At 28.7% G+C, this 19,682-nt stretch overlaps 3 protein-coding genes across 3 annotated transcripts; 2 read left to right on the forward strand and 1 right to left on the reverse strand.

Annotated features, from left to right (window-relative positions):
* Positions 1-125: 125 nt before the first annotated feature.
* On the reverse strand, positions 126-2,343 carry LOC107166144 (uncharacterized). Its single transcript, XM_015514687.2, has 4 exons — positions 2,109-2,343; positions 979-1,139; positions 493-902; positions 126-399 (listed from the first exon to the last, which is right to left on the reverse strand). The coding sequence occupies exons 1-4, from the start codon at positions 2,179-2,181 to the stop codon at positions 231-233; spliced, it is 813 nt and encodes a 270-aa protein (XP_015370173.2). The 5' UTR covers positions 2,182-2,343; the 3' UTR covers positions 126-230.
* Positions 2,344-3,026: 683 nt separating this feature from the next.
* On the forward strand, positions 3,027-7,701 carry LOC107170060 (germ line transcription factor 1). The gene is made up of 12 exons (XM_089227966.1): positions 3,027-3,319; positions 3,511-3,783; positions 4,265-4,762; positions 4,832-5,057; positions 5,136-5,204; positions 5,267-5,634; positions 5,695-5,862; positions 5,925-6,076; positions 6,137-6,254; positions 6,507-6,652; positions 6,737-7,121; positions 7,205-7,701. The coding sequence occupies exons 1-12, from the start codon at positions 3,311-3,313 to the stop codon at positions 7,298-7,300; spliced, it is 2,508 nt and encodes an 835-aa protein (XP_089084092.1). The 5' UTR covers positions 3,027-3,310; the 3' UTR covers positions 7,301-7,701.
* A 5,289-nt stretch (positions 7,702-12,990) lies between these two features.
* On the forward strand, positions 12,991-19,478 carry IntS2 (integrator complex subunit 2). Its single transcript, XM_089225731.1, has 16 exons — positions 12,991-13,535; positions 13,606-13,744; positions 13,813-14,062; positions 14,121-14,251; positions 14,879-15,064; positions 15,121-15,293; positions 15,365-15,565; positions 15,652-15,835; positions 15,905-16,053; positions 16,118-16,632; positions 16,694-16,846; positions 17,019-17,184; positions 17,241-17,460; positions 18,199-18,309; positions 18,398-18,611; positions 18,688-19,478. Exons 1-16 carry the CDS (start codon positions 13,252-13,254, stop codon positions 19,038-19,040), a joined length of 3,429 nt encoding a protein of 1,142 aa, XP_089081857.1. The 5' UTR covers positions 12,991-13,251; the 3' UTR covers positions 19,041-19,478.
* The last annotated feature ends 204 nt before the right edge of the window (positions 19,479-19,682 follow it).

The following is a 19,682-nucleotide window of genomic DNA, read 5'->3' on the forward strand; positions in this document are numbered from 1 at the left end:
TAATCACATGTGTGAGAGTCACTAAGTCAAATTTGTTCACAAAATATTGTATTAACACATTGTAACTATATATAAATGAGTTGTGTGGGGTAGATATATTACCAAAATAATAAAAATCCACAAAATGTTCCAAAATTATAAGAAATTTATTTAGTTCTTCGAGAAAATATAATTAAAAAAGGCTTTTAATGAATACATAATCAACACATCAAAAATTATACATTATATAATTACTTTGTTTTTTGTTTTTTAACAACTTTAATTTTATTTTTATGCTTCTCTTGTAACATTCTTATTAGTTTTCCAGGTCTTTTTCTCTTTTTTATAACTGGATCTTCTGGTTCTGGTTTTCGACACATAACAGAACCTGGTCTTTTCACTAAATCCACAACTGGCTCACTATAATAAAATTATATTATTAAAATTATAAAACCTATGTAAGGTTAGGTTTGATGATTTAGTATTTACTATTTAGTATTTATGTACATTTACCTCTGACTATTTTCTACTATATTATTATTTAAGCATTCAGGTAATTCAAAATTTGGTAGCCATTTAGCTTCAGACATTTTTGATTGATTCACTAAAGGCCTAAAATTTTGATAAGACCGTGAAAATGATTTGTTTAATGATTTTGTAAGTATCCACACTCTGCTAACCATAGCAAGGGCAATGTTCATTTCTAACCAACATTGACCATTCTGGAACACTTTCACTATTAGTTGAGCTGTTCCTTCACCAAATTGCTGTAATTGATTGATCAGACTTAAAGCTGCTAAAATACGGGTACCAGCCCACTGACAAGCTTGTTTTGATGGCATACCATTATCAAATGTCGACAGTAAAATTAGTATAACTTCAGAGATATTTAGTTGATGAAGTTTTTTTATTGAAACAGTAATCTAAATTAATACAAAATGTATTGAAAAATAATTTAACTAATACCTATCCAGTGTTTTTGAGGCAACTGATAATTACTTGTTTAAGGCGTCTAAAAAGTTTCTCTCCTCGAAATTTTTTCCTTACTTTACAGCACATTCTTGAAATTAGAGCACCTTCATCAAATAACTTTTTTAAATCAGTTGTTGCTTGGTTGGTAATAATATTTTCACACATATTACGTAAGATTTTTAATTTCTCTGAAAACCAAAATGTTCAAAATAAATTCAAAAAGTAAAAGAGCAATTCATAGATATAATATCATATCAATATGATATTTTGCCTATGAATCAGTTAAATAATATTGATCAACTATTAATTATTCTATTTAATTTTAATTTTAAAGTTATTTGTAGGGCCCGGATTTAAATGCACTTTAAACCATACAAATATGCTCTAAAAAATAGCCAAAAATGTAGTTAGAAAATGCATTTTACCTAAAAAAATGACCTTAAACATGCCATTTATATTTATTTTTTATACAATTTGTTATTTTATTGAAAAAAAAAAAAATATTGAAAAAATTGAATTGATGCTGCTATGTTGTTGGCACGCATATGTTTTGGGGCAATACTATTCATTCTCAACATAGATACTAAAATATATATTAATTAAAATGCTAAATTTGTATAGTATATTGAACGAATATGCATTAAAAACCATAAAAATGACCCAATAATGCTAAAAATGCAAAATAAAATGTTTAGCTTTGAAACACTCGTTAAATGAAACAAGTTTTATACTTGGAAAGCATTGTCTATGATCAATCAAAAAAAGATGCACTTTGCATTGAAATCCAAACCATAGTTATTGGGTACTTAAAAAAAAAACTAAATAATTGAATATTTATCCATATCAAAGCAAATAGATTAATATTTGTGAAAATTGTTATGATTAAGTCCTACATTTTAAAGAACTACACTAATACAAGAAATATAGATCACTTTAAATGCTATTGATTTTAGGGATAGTGTTAATGCTGATCTAACATCACGAACCTAAGGATCACCAAAACCAAATAAAATTGTATAGAAACTTAAAATAAAAATACTATATTGCAATTTTTAATTATTCCCAACTAGTGACCCACGGTAAATTTATTGAGTTGGAACTAAATAAAAAAAAATATATATATTTAATAAATTTCTGTCTTTTGGCACTATTCATACCTTTGCTTATTGTTGCTCGAAGACTCATTAGCTTTGGCTGGGGAAGATCTATCTGGTAACAACATGCTAACATGATTAATAAATGGTAATATAAAGTAGGAGCTGTGCACAGATTAAGTAAATTAGTAAATAAGTTTTACTTAATCTGTACTGTTAGGTTCTATTTCTATAAATAAAAAAAGAACAAGAAGTGTAAAACTGAGAGCCTGAGAATAGAAATGACAATTTTATTATGATACCATGGCTAAATAACTAGGTATGATCACATAATTACCAAATTTGGTTCAATGAGCGCATTCATGGAAGAAACAGCTAATTTATCATTCTTTACATTGAATTATGACGTCAACCGGCAGTAAACTTTTAGGGCACAGCCAGCCGTTTTGGCGGGTTTAAGAACTCCTTCCGGCTGACGTCATCGACATGCGTATCACGGAACTAAGATCATACCTAGTTATTTAGCCATGCGTAGTATATTACACGAGCCAGTTTGCCCATTGAATGTGTGTAAATTTGCCCGTTTTCTTTAGCCGGGGCTACAGACCTAATGAATGAACGGATTGGTCTGTTTGTGGTATCAATAGATCGGGCATGATTTGTAGATTATACCTTTGTAATTTTCGAAAAAATTGGTTGAATAATAACGAATATATTAGCAAAAAAGTCAAGTATTTTTGAAGTAAAAAGATATTGTGCTCGACCGTTTTTAGTTATTACGTTTCACGCAGCAGCGTACGAGACCGTATATTACCACAGATTAAATGAAACATTGTGTGGTTTGGTGATGCATCAGCCTGCTGTAGCCCGTGTAGGTCACGTCTTGTCGCGTTGATGTGGAACAAGTGACGCCACATTTTATTCCAATAAACTTTTTGTGGTTATATTATTATCGTGATAACTGGTTGATATTTTGATACAATTTGAAATTTTAAATATTAATAAATAATAATGGTGTATTCAGTATTGGTGTTTACTGTTTTGGCGGTTCAATTCAATGTTTGACATTTAATATTTTTCACATCTCACGGTTAGTTCAAAACCCTTTTTATGATGAATTCGAATTACTATTAGTTTAAATTATCTACATCATCTCCATATACAATAATAACATAATATCTAATACAGCTATTATATAGATATTCGTGACTAATCACTCGTTCACAATAATTATACGCTGTGCTTGTATATATATTAAAGACAACATGCCTAAAGTAAGTGTAGTAATAACATCAATGCAAGTATTATAATTTTTTTTTTATCAGCACAATATGCATTATAAACTAAAATTAAGTAGTAACTCATGATTGCGTTTCAATTTTACGTATTTTTTTTTAAGTTAAAACATTTTCACTATTCATCAATGTTTACAACAAAGTTTTTAAGAATAAAATTAATTTTTTAGGATATAAGATCATATTTTGCAAAAACTGATGGAAGCAATGATAAAAAAAACTTAAATAATACAATATCATCAAGTCAAAAAGGAAAATCATCAAAAAAACGGCATGTACTATCAAGTGATGATGAAGACGATGTAGTTCCTCCTACACCAGTTGGTAAATCGAAACAAAAATTATCTGAAAAACGAAAACTCATTAGTCCAGCTGATGTTTTTGGTTCAGAACCAGTAAAACAGAGTCCCGTCAATGTGATTAAAAAAAAAAAAAAAAAACAAGTGCGTATAAATGTGAAGATTTTTAAAAGATTTTATTTTAATTATGTATAAGTACTACTGTACGGGAGTACCTGTTCAAATACTTAGAAACAATATTGTGCAGTCATGGATATTGGTAATATTCATCGACAGTCTTATAATATATAAACATAAGACACATTTTGTGTTTAAAATAGATTGGTATTTGAAAATATGTTTGATTAACTGTTTTTCCATTTTCTTCTTTTAAGCTTAAGACTTATTTTCTAACAACTTATTTATCTTGCCTTTTATTTATAATAATTGTATTGCATATAAGTATATTTGTTTTCAAGTAGGTAATTTTTCTTTAAATGTAACACATTTATTATAAATGATTACCTATAGCTTAAATATCCATGTTTGAGTTAAATAATATAAAATATTTTATCTTGTTCTGTTTAATAAAAGCAATTATATTAATAAAACAAAAAATTTAATTAATGTATTTATTGTTATTTAGGTTGATATGCTTGAACAAGATTTTGATTTTGAATGGGGAGAATTAGACAACATTGAAAAACAACTCAATGACTCAAAATCAAATGATATTCCTGTATCACCCAAAGAATCTCCAGCTAAATCAAATCAAATAACACCCAAAAACTCTCCAGTCAAACATGATACTTTCAGAACACCCACAGCTTCACCAGCTAATAATAAAAATATTGTAAAACCTAAATCATCTAAATCTATTTCATCTCCGAATTCATCTCCAAGAAAAACAGTAAAATCAACACTTATACCTCAACAAACAAAAAGTCCATTAGTATCACCAGTAAAATTAGAACTTAAGAACAATACAACTAAGATCAAAATTGAATCTCCAAAAAATAAACTATATTTTGATGATAAAAATACAATAATTGGTAAATCAGGTTCTAAAAGAAAAATTTCACCCACCAAAACACCAGAAAACAAAAAAATTAAAATTAGTTCAGTAGATTCTCCCAATACACAAGTATGTAATATTATTATTTATTTAAATTTTCTATGAGGCACATGTTATATTATATTAATTAATATTTAGGAAAGTGGATATGCAACAGAATCATCTCCTTCGCAGTCAGTTGAATCTACTATCCTGATAGAAAATATTGAATCTAAACTTTGGGTGGAAAAATATAAACCATTAACATTAAAACAAATTATTGGTCAAACAGGCGAAAAAAGTAATGTCAATAAACTGGTAAATTGGTTAAAATCTTGGTATTCAAACCATGGAGTAGGAGTCAATAAAAAATTAACTAGACCAAGTAAGTTTGATAACAAATATTATAATTACATAATTGGTTAGTTATAATTTATGACAAAAAAATGTGTTATATTGATAGGTCCTTGGGCCAAAGATGATAATGGAGCTTTTTTCAAAGCCGCTCTACTTTCTGGTTCTCCCGGTGTTGGTAAGTGTTTGTATTATAATATATGATTTAATAACACTATTTTATTAAAAATTTGATTTTAGGAAAAACGACAACTGCACATTTAGTTTGCAAAGAATTGGGTTTTGATATTGTAGAATTTAATGCTTCTGATACAAGATCCAAGAAACAATTGCAAAATCATGTATCTGAACTTTTATCTTCAACTTCTTTGAGTCCCTTTTTGGGAGGAAAATCTGTGACTAAAAAGCATGCTCTTTTAATGGATGAAGTTGATGGTATGGCAGGAAATGAAGATCGAGGTGGTGTTCAAGAGTTAATCATTTTAATTAAAAATGCTAAATGCCCAGTAATATGTATGTGTAATGATCGTAATCATCCAAAAATACGTACATTATCTAACTATTGTTTTGATCTTCGATTTCATAAACCAAAATTGGAACAGATTAAAGTATGAATACTTCTTGACTTTATATCCAAATGTTTCGGTACTTATAGTATATAATTTTAGGCTGCTATGATGAGTATATGTTTCAAAGAAAAATTGAAAATTTCTCCAGACACTTTATCTTCAATCATTGCTAGTACAGATAATGATATTAGATTAACACTCAATCATTTGTCAGTTGTTGCAGCAGGAAAAGATAATTTAAACATAAACAAAAAATATATTAAAATGGTAATGTATTATTGTTATCAATTTTCAGTTTTTCATATTTTTGTATAATGATTTTATTTTAGGGACCATGGGATGTTGTGCGAAAAGTTTTTTCTGCCGAAGAACACAAATCAATGAATATTAATGATAAATGTGACCTGTTCTTTTATGACTATAACATATCTCCATTATTTGTTCAAGAAAATTATTTAGCTGCCGTTCCACATGATGTCCAGTAAATTGGTTTTTAGATAAACATTGAATTTTATTTATTTTATTGGTTTTAATTTTGTAGAGGTTCTAAATGGAAAACTTTTGAACGTTATTCATTAGCAGCAGACAGCATACGAATAGGAGATATAGTTAGTGCAAAAATTAGATCTACCAATAACTGGAGCTTACTCCCTGCACAAGTAATTGCATTTCACTATTTTTACTTATTTAAATAACTAAGAAATAATAAAGATCTATTTGAAAACAAAATTTTATATTTGTAAAAATAATTAAACTACCTACAAGAAATTTGTTTAAGTATTTGTCACAATTGTCAAGTAATTAACCAAATATAAAATAAAACCATAATATGAAAATGCTTTTTAATAAAATTTTGTAAATGAATACCTTTCTAATAATTAAAATTAATATGAAATTATATTTTGGTTTAGGCTATATTTTCTAGTTATTGTCCTGGAGAATTTCTGAGAGGTCATGTGAGTAAACAAATTAACTTCCCTGCTTGGCTAGGGAAATTTTCTAAGGGAAATAAAATGAACAGACTTTTACAAGAATTACAAATTCATACTAGAATAAGGTATGCGACATATTTATACTATAAATTATATTAAACTATAATTTGTTATAAAGAAATATATTAATTATTAAATAAATAATTTAGATTATCTGCAAGTAAGGAAGCAATAAATCTTGATTACTTAACCACTTTAAGAGATAAGATTCTCAAACCTCTTATGGATGAAGGCAGTGACGGTGTTCATAAATCCTTAGATTTTATGAATCATTATCATCTTGTAAAAGATGACGTGGAATCTCTTAACGAACTGTCCTCATGGCCTGGCCATAAAGATCTTATGTCTGAAATCCCAGCTAAAGTGAAAAGTGCTTTTACTAGAGCGTATAATAAAAATGCACCAATTTTCAATGTAACAAAAAAATATAAAAAAGCTGTAGATAATATTGAAGATTTGGTAGATGATAATGAGATTGATGATATTAGTGATGAAGATGAAGAAGATATTGCAAATGATGCCTTGATTTCTGTTGTGCGTATATATATATATACCATATTCAGTATAATATAATATATTGAATATGATGTTCATTATTTAATCTATTCTATTTTTAGGTGAAGAAAAAAGCCAGTAAAAAAGCAGCCTCGCCACCTCCTGATAAGAAAACCAAAAATAGTGGCGGTAGTGGCAGGGGTAAAAAGAAGAAGTAGTTTATTTTTTTATTATTGCATAAATTGTTTTTCTATTTGCTTAAACATTATAAAAATAACAGTTGAGCATTAGGAATAAAATATAATTTGTTTTATAACTTTTTTTTCCAAACTGCATCACACTTACTACGTTTATTAATGTTTGTTTTATAAGATTAATTATTACAATTATGTTTGTATTATTTTTAAGAATTTTGGATGATTATCTATAATAATTTTTTTTTTTTTTTTAATTATTATGGCATGTATTATTGCTGAATACTGTTACTTTATTTTCATTATTTTCAGTATTAGTAATAACAGTCTGTATTCTTTTAGAGGGCAGTGTTCCGTCTCAACTGATATTATGTAGTTGATATATATATATATATCAACTTGAAAATAAATACCTAGGTACTTTATGTTTCTTGTATAAAATATTTTTTATTAATTATTATTATATACTTGTAGTCTGTAGAACAAAAATACAATAATAAGCTAAAAATTAGAAATTAAAATGTGTATTACGACATATTATGTTAGTGGTATTATGGCCAAAAGTAAATACTGATATTTACAATTGTGAGTGGTGTTACAATCTGACTCCAATTAGTGTCTTCAGTGATTGTATACCTAACCATTTTTTGGCCGATTTCTTATCCATGTTCCAAATCATTTGCTAAGCTTTTGTGACAGATTCCCTCTTATCGGCAAGAATGGTGGTAGTTGTTGTGGTGACTGCTAACTGTACGTCTTTTCTACATAGGCATTAGGCAGGATTGTAGTGGCTCCAATAGAATTTGGCATTCTGGATCCGTTTTTTTTTTTGTCAACTTCTGAATTCAGACTGTTCCCCAATGTGACTTAATTAATTGACGCTGCGCATAGAGAGAGAAAACTATTTGAGACGTTAAAGGTTTTCTCACTATCTCATTCCCTTGATCTGTAGACAAGATGGTGTGGTAGAAGGTAGAACCATAGAATACAGATTAGAAGAACGCTCTGCATTAATCCATTAATTGTTTAAACGTCTATCATTTGTTATTGATAATACGTTAAATATTGGTTTGACAACAGTATATTGCATTACATTAACAAATATAATATATCACCTGAATAACTGCATAATTTTACCTATAATTATCCTTATATTAGGGATGAAATTTACAAATATAAAATAGTTTTAGTGTAACACAGTTAGAACAAATGTACTTTATCACGCCCCCTCACGAATTTCGAATTTTTTATTTTAAAGACGTGTTTTTCAACGCTGATTTTGAAATTGTTTAAGTTTTTGTGCGGAAACCATTATTTTGGAAGTTATACCTTTCCAAAGTTTGCGATTTTACGTACGCATACGCTCAACACCAATTGCGCTCAATTATAATTGGACTACGTTCTATATTTATATCAATATCGCTATTTTATAACCATCTCATTATTACTAAATTATCTTTATGATAATAAAATAAGCTCTATTAAGTTATTTAGCAATTATCAACAAGTAGACAGCCTAATGAGTATATTGTACCTCGTCAATTAAAGTACCTAATAAAAGTATATAATGGCTTCCTTCACCTGTCGGCTCCGGTTATCAAATTCGAGGTCCTCCGGACCACTCGTTAGAATAGATGGGAGCTCGGCCCCCCAATCCCCCCGGGACCTAAATAGCTAACCCGGGGGGGGGGTCGCTGGGGGAGGTACCTGCCCTACGGGCAGACGAATGACCTAACAAGTAAACTGAACTTTGTTAGTTAAAGTATTGATTATGGAATATTCTATAATCAATGGTTAAAGCAACACACAAGTGGCTCCGGTCTTCAAACTAAAGGAACCTTCCTTCGTCTGTCCGTCTCCGGCTACAACAGTCATCAAACTTCAAGTTACTCCGCGCGGCAGTATACTATAGTGTGGCCCCGCATGCGTATAAACGTAAAATCGCAAACTTTGGAGGGCCATAACTTCCAAAATAATGGTTTCCGCGAAAAAATTCAAAAAATTCCTAAATCAGTATAAAAAACCCCCGTCTTTTAAAAAACGTCAGGTTAAGCATTTAGCTTTATTAACTCGAGATAAAATTTTTCTAAGTAATACATTGTTAAAACTTTGGGCGTATTTGGGTCAGTATAGGCATTGATTATAGAATATAATTCTATTCTATAATCAATGGTATCGGTAATATTCATTAGTATATTTGAGCTTTTATCAACAGTTTATAAACTCGTACCTTAATATACTTATTGTATGTAGATATTACTGATTCCATTTTTGTATATAGGTATATATGTTAATGAATAAATAAACATGTAAATATTTATACAATAAATAATATGCATTGTATTTAAATCAATAAATTTGTTCGATATGGCTACATACCATATAATATTATTAAAATGTTTACATAATAATTTCAAAACATTAGTTTTTTTTAATAATCTATACAATATAACATAAAATGTATTATGTTGACTTACAGATTATTGACATTTGATCAACAATAAACAATTAATAGTTAGCATAGTTAAATGTAAATCTTCATTACGACTCGTATAAAAGTCGGCCTTCAAGGGAATGGTGGCATAATTTGATTTTGAGTTCTGAACTACCAAATTGCTTCGATTTTTTGCGTCAATAATGTACCATTGAAAGATACAGGAGCTGTGTGCAATATATTTCATATTTTCTGTGCCTCTGTGGTAATATCACAGATTATATAAAATTATATAATATAATCTAACTAAGGTGCCAGGTGTCGTTCCCTATATTATTTTTATTCAATGTATATTATAAATTATAATTTTATTTTCATATATGAATACGGACAATACAGTATGATAAACTGTGTTAAAATTTTTAAATTAATTAACATATAACCTGTGTATTAGGTTAATAATTATATATAGGTATATGTATACAATATGACCAATGTTTAAACATTTTTAATAATACTTTAAATTTTATTTTTTTGTATATTTAATTATAATTATTTTTTATATATTTGACCAATAATGTGTAAACAATTTTTAAATAATACTTAATTTAATACTTTAATTTTAATTGATATAGGTTTTATATTTAAATTTTGTAATTTGGCTTTTTTTTCAGTGGCTTATTTTTCCCATGGCTTTTTTTTCTGTGGATTATTTTCCAGTGGCTTTTTTTCCCTGGATTTTTTTCTGACTACCACTTATTTACTATATATTAATTTGGCGAATATATATTTACATTATACAATATTCATACAATATACATTGGTCATATGTCAGATTATTCAATACTTCAATAGTAACATTAATAAATAATAACAATAATAATTTATCACATAGATTTCACTGATAACGATCAATCTAATCTATTCTAAATAGAGTAGTAGAGAGATCGATAATGACGATAATGGTTTATATAAATACACTAGTTTCCAACAAATGTTTGTAATATAAAACTTTGATTATAAACAAATATTAAGCAATACTCTTTTAATAAATTCGTTAAGATTTCGGGGGGGGGGGGGGGGGTGAACACCCTTCCCCCTTTAGACACGCCCCTGACGACTTTACAACCGAATTGAGTAATAAAACCAATGGCCTATGCCCTATGGGTTATTCATCAAAGTTATTCCTTGATAAAATTCTGACTTAAATAGTACGGGTCCCGGTAACTATTATTTTGATTTTTAAACGGGCCACAAACCGTAAAATAATCCAGCGACACGGTAGTGTCGCGAGCTAAGTAAAAAAAAAAGGAAGGCGAAGCACTCGACCGTGTATATACAGAAACCTAAACATTCCCATTTAATACGTGTTAATATTTTGGTATTCTTTATTAAAGGCTGTAGGTCTAATAAATGAACCAAATAGTTAGAATGAGATATCAATCGATCGAGAAAATCATAGGCTACGTGCTTTTATAATTTTAAATAGAATCGGTTGAATAGTATTTTAGTTATGATCAAAAAACTGTGGATATTTAAGTGATCATTTTATATTACTTTCGCCGCCGGCTGCCGTATTAAACGCGTCATGTTGACGGGACGAGTGAGAGGATTCTTGCGACGGCGGCGTGTGTCTCCCACTACTATTGCTTCCCCCCACCGCTAGACACATACAACATACTAACACGCGAACATGGTCCACAATCGCTTATCAGTTATCGGTATCGGTGCATTCTGTTTTCGTAATTTGAAATTTCGTTCTTTCGTCTCGCGTCCTGCGTACGAGCTTGTTGTCGGCGTTATTGTCTCGTGTCCATAATATTATTATTCAATGCACGTGGTATCACCAAACCTAACCGTATCGACTATCTATCATTTTCCATTGAGCATTTTATTGTTAAATAATATATAGTCGTTATAATAATAATTATTATTATAACAGTCTTTATTATAATTTATAATACTTTATTGTGACTGTCTTCATATTTATGTCGAATTGTGTCTACATTAAAAATGGTAACTTAACTCCAAAAGGCGCGAGATATGAGGAAAAAAAATATCAGGAGTCTACTCAATCTAAAATCGTAGTTGAAAGTTATAATAGTACTACTATTAAACAGTGCAGTATTAACACGGTACATGAAGTACCACTAAAAAGAAAGAATCCAAAATCCAAACAGTTATTTCCATTTTATTAAATATTGAAAAATGTACCAATAGATCAATTGGTAAATTAAAAATGCCTCTGGTTCAAGGTAGGTGTACTGCAGATAGAGTATTAAAATGGGTGCTGAAGTATAGGAAACAAAATGTACTTTTGTACAGAACGATATGTTTAAACATCTTAAAAAAATTATAAATAAGACATTACATCATAATAATGGAAAAAAAAATAAAAAATATCTTGACCCTAATAAAAACTAATGATATCTCAACAAAAACACTACGTCAACTTCGTGTAAAAAAACGCTAAGTAAAAAAAAAAAAATATATAAATGCAATAAAATGTGTGATATAAGGTGGAATCTAAGTAAATAGTTTAATGAATAAAATGTATGTATAAATAATTAATTCAAATTTAATAAAAATTGGTTATTTATATTAATTTATAATATGAATTATTTTAACTCAAATTGATCCAATTTTGGTTTACTTGGCCGGAAGATTCAGTCTAAAAAATGTATAGCCAAGTACTAATAGTTTATGAAATAAATAATGAAAGCACCATTACAATAAATAAATTGTTTCCGGCTAAGTAAACCAAAATTGGATCAATTTGAGTTAAAATAATTCATATTATAAATTAATATAAATAACCAATTTTTATTAAATTTGAATTAATTATTTATACATACATTTTATTCATTAAACTATTTACTTAGATTCCACCTTATATCACACATTTTATTGCATTTATATATTTTTTTTTTTTACTTAGCGTTTTTTTACACGAAGTTGACGTAGTGTTTTTGTTGAGATCAATGTAACATTGTAACGTATAGTAAAAATAAAAATAATCATTAATATTAGATACTTTTATGCGAGACTTCGAAATTGGCGCCTAATACAATTGCTCCCTTAGGCCCTCCCTAAATTCACCACAGATTAACCATAGAATATTCCACAGATGAGTATAATATTCTATGGATTAACCATACTATAAATTGTTCTATGGCATATATATTATTTTATGTGTCTAAATTCTATGGTAACTATCTTAAATCGTGGTAGAATCTGATAACCGCGGTATCAACAAATATTTTAATCAGAATTAAATTAATAATTCATTGTAAACAATAAACATAAAAGTTGTGACAAACGGGCGATAGTACGCATTTTTTTCAAATCTTAGCAATTATTTCATTGAGTCCTAGTGAAAAACGAAATCCAAAAAGATTGCGAATTTCGCCTTTTTGGAAAAATGTTTTCTGGTCTGGAATTATCAATAAGCGATCCCATCAACAAAAGCTGATATTGAAAAATATAAAACCATTCGGTTTATTAATTATTTCATGTGAATGATTTTTAACTTGTTAAAGTCATGACGGCTAATTTAAACGTGTCTCACAAAGTTTTCCAAGCACTGCTTAACGTCGATATACTAGAACTATGCAAGTTGTCGGCAAAAGACATCCGTCCAGTATTGCCATGTCTGGTTCGGATGAGCTTAATATCATCAGCTGACAACATGGCAGATTATGCCGATGGCAAGAAGGATGTACTCACATTGTTGTCAGGAATAGAACTAGTTAATTCCATTGTTGCACTATTGTCAATTGATTTTCATTCATTAGAAATAGATGTTAAAAAAGAACAATTATTAAGGTAAAGTTAGAACAGCTATTTACATCACGCAAAATTTTATTTAATATTTTAATTGCTTTTACTTTTTAAGACAAAAATTGGGCAGTACTCAAGCCGACAGCGTTCTAATACATTCGCTACAAAATCCATTGTCTCTGGAATTTGAGAGAAGTGACTCTACTCGGCGATTGAGACTCGTGTTGAGTGAAATCCTATATATTTCTTCTCAGGTATAACAATCAAAATAATAAACTAATGTAAAACATTAACTATTGTTTGATTTCCATTATGTTTTAAGATTCAAGAACACCGCGACAAGCAGCATAATGCACAAACTTCAATTAATTCAGAATTTTATATTAAACAGTCGGATTTATTTGATTACCCAGTTTACATACCTGAAGTTTGTGACGTATTAAACATTGCTCTTTCTGAATTACCAGCTATACTTACAGTTCAAGACATTGCAGAAGTGTTGCTTCATGTTAAACATGGACCAATTTTCATTTGTTGGATTGTAGCCAATTTTCCTGATTGTTTTTATGATGGCAAGTCATAAATTAATGTGTTTAAAAATAATATAATTTGCTAAAAAATGTTTTTTAGTTTGTACAAGTTTAATACAAAATTCAGAAAGATATGAAGAAGAAAATGGTGGTAGTCGTATTCGAATGGAAGTCTTAACTCAGTTAAGTGCAATGTATCCACCTGCTGCACTTGTGATTCGTGCTAAATGTGTAAGCTCATTTTCTTTTCTATTGCATGATTGCTTCTGACTTCTATTATTTTTTAATGGGTGCTTTCAAGTTAGCACAATACATTAATTTGAAATTTCTTTACAAAGAGTGAATAGCTTACCATAACTACTTTGCTATCAGCATTTATTTTACAACACAATGCTTTTCTTAAACTGTGTTCTAAACATTTCTATATCCTCATGGTAGAAGTGGGGTTGTGAGGTTCACACCAAAATTTTTGAATTATTTGTACACTTTAAAAAGCCCAAAACTTGGAAATTAAAATATTTAAACATAATTTTTTGGGGTGTCCTAAATAATATTTAACATTCTCCTTATCTTTGAGCTAATGTTGCTTAGAATGTAATGATTTATACAAATGCAATGTTACTTATTATATCATTCTCATTAGGTATGGTCCAAAATAATTTTTCTCAAAAACAAATGAAAATTAATAATTATGAATAAATTTGTTAAAAAAAGATATGGCGGTAAGTTGTTAATTAATTTTTGCGATTGACACCAATCAAATTTCTTGATCCTGATAAAATTAAATTTTCTAATTTTTTTCAATAATTTTAATTGTCTGCTTTCTTCCATATTTATTTTATTTTTTTATAAGTATAGGTTGAACTTAATAAAATGCCTGCGTTGACTATTATGTTGACCTTGGAAAATAAATTTTACAAAGTTTCACATCAGAATAATGAACAAATGTCAAGTAATAATGATCTTGTGACATTCATTTCTGGCTTATTACTCGGAAATGACCAACAGGCCAGAAGTTGGTTTTCTCTTTTCATCCGACAAAAAGTGAGTATATTCATTGATTAAAAAATATGTATTATTATTACAATTATTTTATTTAGAGAACAAAAGATTCTGTAAATTTTGCTGTTCAAAATATGCGCGATGAGTTATTATTGCAATTACAAAACTTATTGAAAAATGTAAAAGACAACACTTTACCTAACTCAAGTGTAGTTGAATCTAGTGTACTACTTAGACTTTACTGTGCATTGAAAGGGATTGCTGGTATTAAGTATGTTTAGCTAATCCACTGTTGTAAAAATATATCAAATTATATTCATATGAGATAATATTCTTTTGCAGATTTCAGGAAGAAGAAATCACTTCTCTCGTATCCTTAGCTACGTGTTATCCACCATCTACACCTGAAGGTGTTAGGTTTGTCACAATATCATTGTGTATAATGATATGCTGCAACACATTACTTGCTAGCTCAGAAAATGAAGCTAAATGTGTGCAATGGTTAAAAAGATTAGCAGGAAGCGAGTCTCCTTTTTTTGGAAAGTAATATTTTACTATTTATAAATTAATAAATGGCACATACTTATTTAGAATTCTACCAAATTTAAAATAATATACATTTACTTAAGGCCAACTGACACAACTGCAAGTTTTGGAGAAATGTTACTCCTGATGGCTATACATTTTCATAGTAGCCAGTTAACATGGATATGTGATCATATGTGCAATACATTAGGAATGAGAATAAACATCAGACAAAGTACGATGGGAAAAATGAAACAAATTTTCACTCAAGATGTATTTCCTGAACAAGTAAGTCAAGTCTTTTACTGTCTAACAATATTTCATCTGAAATTCAGTAATTTTTTATTTCAATTTTAGGTTGTAGCTTCTAGAAGTGTTAATATACCTGTCACGCCTAATTTAAATGCCAACATGTCGGGATTTTTACCAATTCACTGTGTTTTACAGTTACTTAAAAGCCAAGCTTTTACTAAACATCGTGTTAACATTAAAACATGGATATACAAGTATACATGCTATAACAATTTACTAATAATTGTAACATATAAATTGAGTTATTTTGTTTTCTAGCCAAATTTGTGCAAGTGTTTCACCATTACATCCATTATTACCTTCATTAATTGAAGCTTATGTTACTTCTATATTAGTGGTACCCAATAAAGCTACTCAAGAATTAGCTGTTAATCAACCGATTACAGAAGAAGAAATTTTAAAAGTTTTTGGTAATAAAGTATTAGACCAAACTGATAATGAATCTTTTACAGCCCATCTTCTATTGCTGTATTATTTACTCTTATATGAAGAAAATAGTATGTCTTTGGCTTCTCAGCCCAATAGATTACAGTTAGTTGGATTAGTCAGGTACAAAACTGAATTCTTGGCTGACATCCCTATTCGATATATAGTCCAACAAGCAGAAAAAGAGCATCCATATTCTAGTTTGTTTTCTACTTTGTTAAGACTTTTGGCTACACATTTTCCTCATTTATCTCTAGTCGATGACTGGATGGAAGATACAACATCAGAAAGTCAATTTGTATTACAACATAAAGCTAAAAATATTACTACAGAACTGATAGAAAATGGTATGATAAAATAATTCATTTTCAACAACAAACTTGTTTTTTAAATTGAACATGGTTTTAGGTTTAAGTGTGATGGTTGAACGTCCAGAACGAGCTGGAATCGTATTGAAAAGATTGTATGCAGAACGTCCTATTAAAATTTGGCCATTTGCACCTACCATATTAAAATTCTTACCAAACACATTAGATTCTAACGTTTCAAGATATATTCAAGGTAAAATATTGTTGGTAAATGTAAATTTAAGATGAATAATGAGACTGGCATGGCTGAGTAGTATAAAGTTGCTCTTCTAATGCACACCAAACCAGGCTTTTGGGTCTAAACCTAGTCAAAATGTACCATACACAAAAAAATTAAAAATAATATTGAATATTTTTATTTCCAGAACTATATAAAAAAGTGTGGTTAAGACTTAATACAGTCTTGCCTCGCAGTTTGTGGGCACTTACTATTAAGGCTTTACAACATAACAATGGAGCAAGTGCATTGAAAGAAGAAAATTTAATTCAGGACCCTTTACAAGTTTTGCAATGTGATGCCAGAGTTTATAGGTAAGATTTATAAATTTAGTTCTACTTCAATTTAATTATACATGTCATTTATTCAGGTGTCCAACAGTTTTAAGTATTGTAATTAGAGTGTTGCAATCATCATTAGCAGCTTCAAGAAGTCATTTATCTCGCCTAGTAAATCAAAAATTATTTGTGACTGGACAACTAACTCAAACTAATAATCGTGAAGAATATAAAAATGTGTTGACAGCTGCACAAGATAGTGCTGCAGTACAACTTTTATTAGAAGCTTGTTTGGAAACTGAAGATGATCGAGTAAGCTTATCTATTTAAAAATTTAGTTGATTAAGTAAAAATTTTGTAGGGCATTTTAAATACTTTATTATTTTTTAATTTACTAATATTTAACTGATTCAAATTGAGAAACACCTCTGGAAGTCCACTAGTGTGTTTAGTCGTGGCTGTAATAACACAACATAGTAGACTTGGTAGGAAATTGCCTCACTAAAACTGGTTGCTACATGTGTAGCCAAGTTTATTTTGAAAAGATTAATATGCTCTTATTAATTTGTTGATTTACTGAATAACTCAATTGTAAATTTTGGTAAATACTTAGTGTTCTAAAAGTATCAATTTAGATTTTGACAATATCTACCAAGTCTTACATCAATTTGTTCTTGTTTTTTACGTTTAAAAAGAAAATTAATTTTTCTGTATTTACTTTAAGAACTCTAGTTTGTAAATAGAATTCTAATCATTTTTGATCAGACTGAGATCAGATCTCAGTGTTTGGAAATTTCTGAAATATATTAATTAAAAATTGCATCAAGGTTAACATATTAAAAAGTGCAATTTACTCATTGTCATTGTATTCTGTTTGTACCTTTTTCATTTTTTATTCAACTTAAAACTAAGGTAACTGAAATTTCAAGTATGGTGCTGAATAATAAAATTATTCCACCATTTCATATTCAAATAATATTTAAGTGTCTATATTTATTATTTGAAGAATATCCTTTCTGATAGTATATAACAATTTTATTTATTCCAAAGAAATCATTTTCTAACATGATGACATTAAGAGAAGTACGAGGTGTTGTTTGTTCATTTTTACATCAAATGTTTATTGCTGATCCTCCACTCGCAAAATTAGTTCATTTCCAGGTATCTATAAATTTTTATTTATTATACAGTACTTAATATTTTTTACCATCAGGTTTTTTTATTTCAATTTCAATTTTTTTATATTCAGGGATATCCTAGAGAATTACTTCCAGTTACCTGTCTAGGAATTCCTTCCATGCACATTTGTTTAGATTTTATTGCGGAACTTCTTAGTCAACCAGATTTCCAGAAACAGATATTTTCGATTGATCTAATTTCAAATATTTCCCAACAGTATCCATTACCAAAATCGTTAAGCTTAGCACGTCTAGCTATTAACACAATGTACACATTTCTGTCTGGTAATATCAAAAATATATTATTATAATCTTATTAAATTTTTGAATAATAATAATAATAATCACTACTTTATTATAGTATTAACTCAAGAAGATCGCCGAGAACTCTATATGCCTACACTTCCTGCATTAGTCAGAATATGTCAGGTATTTCCCACCCTTAGTGAAGACTGCATAACATTTTTAAATCAACTGGGTCGCATGTGTGTGTCAGTTACATCTGTACGTTCGGATATATTTTTACTTCCTGCTGCTGCCCAAAGAAGTGAAGAAATGGAGGGACCAAAACTTAGAATGCGACGAGTTCCTAAACCAGATATCTTTGATGAACGTACAGATATTGCTGTGGCTAATAAATTATTTGCTCAACAGGTTGAACTAACTGTTAAAGAAATATTACAGAATTGTTTGGAAAATAATGCAAGTGCTTGACCATTTTTATTAATGTTTTCATAACAATATTAATAAATAGCTAATAAAAAATATATAATCCAAATAAAATTGATGTATTAAAAATAGGTAATATATGATGTAAATCACCAGATCTTACCACATTAGAATATGTATATTGTTTTAAAAACTGAGTATAAAAATTAATGTACCTATGGTTTTATAATATGTTATTAAAATAGTAAAAAATTTTGTGTCCTCAAATAATTAGTAGAAATATGCCTCAATTTTTCGTTAATGAGGGTGATTTACAGAGAGGGGAAGACTTAAACAAAATATTAGAACATTTTTGTAAATTCAAATAGATGTTAAATTGTTCTGAAGTGATATAATATGTCAAATATTGTTCTCTATTATTTGTATGATGAATGTTTGATAATTTTACTCAAAAACATTAAAAATACAATGATTTTACATAAATGCGTTTTATCTATGTTGCACGTAGACCAGAGTAAAAACAGATTTTAAGCTTATATTCTCTTGACTCTTAAGCTATTTAAAACATGTATCTATTCACATAATCATAATATGGTATGTCAGAATTGATTACTAAAGTCAATAACAGCTAGTAATATAATAATTACTATATGCCATAATATTATGTGATTTATTTTTGACAAAAAT

This window comes from Diuraphis noxia, unplaced genomic scaffold (assembly GCF_037042655.1).
Source record: "Diuraphis noxia isolate RWA-SAM2 unplaced genomic scaffold, SU_Dnox_SAM2 contig0004, whole genome shotgun sequence".
NCBI classification, from domain to species: Eukaryota; Metazoa; Arthropoda; class Insecta; order Hemiptera; family Aphididae; genus Diuraphis; species Diuraphis noxia.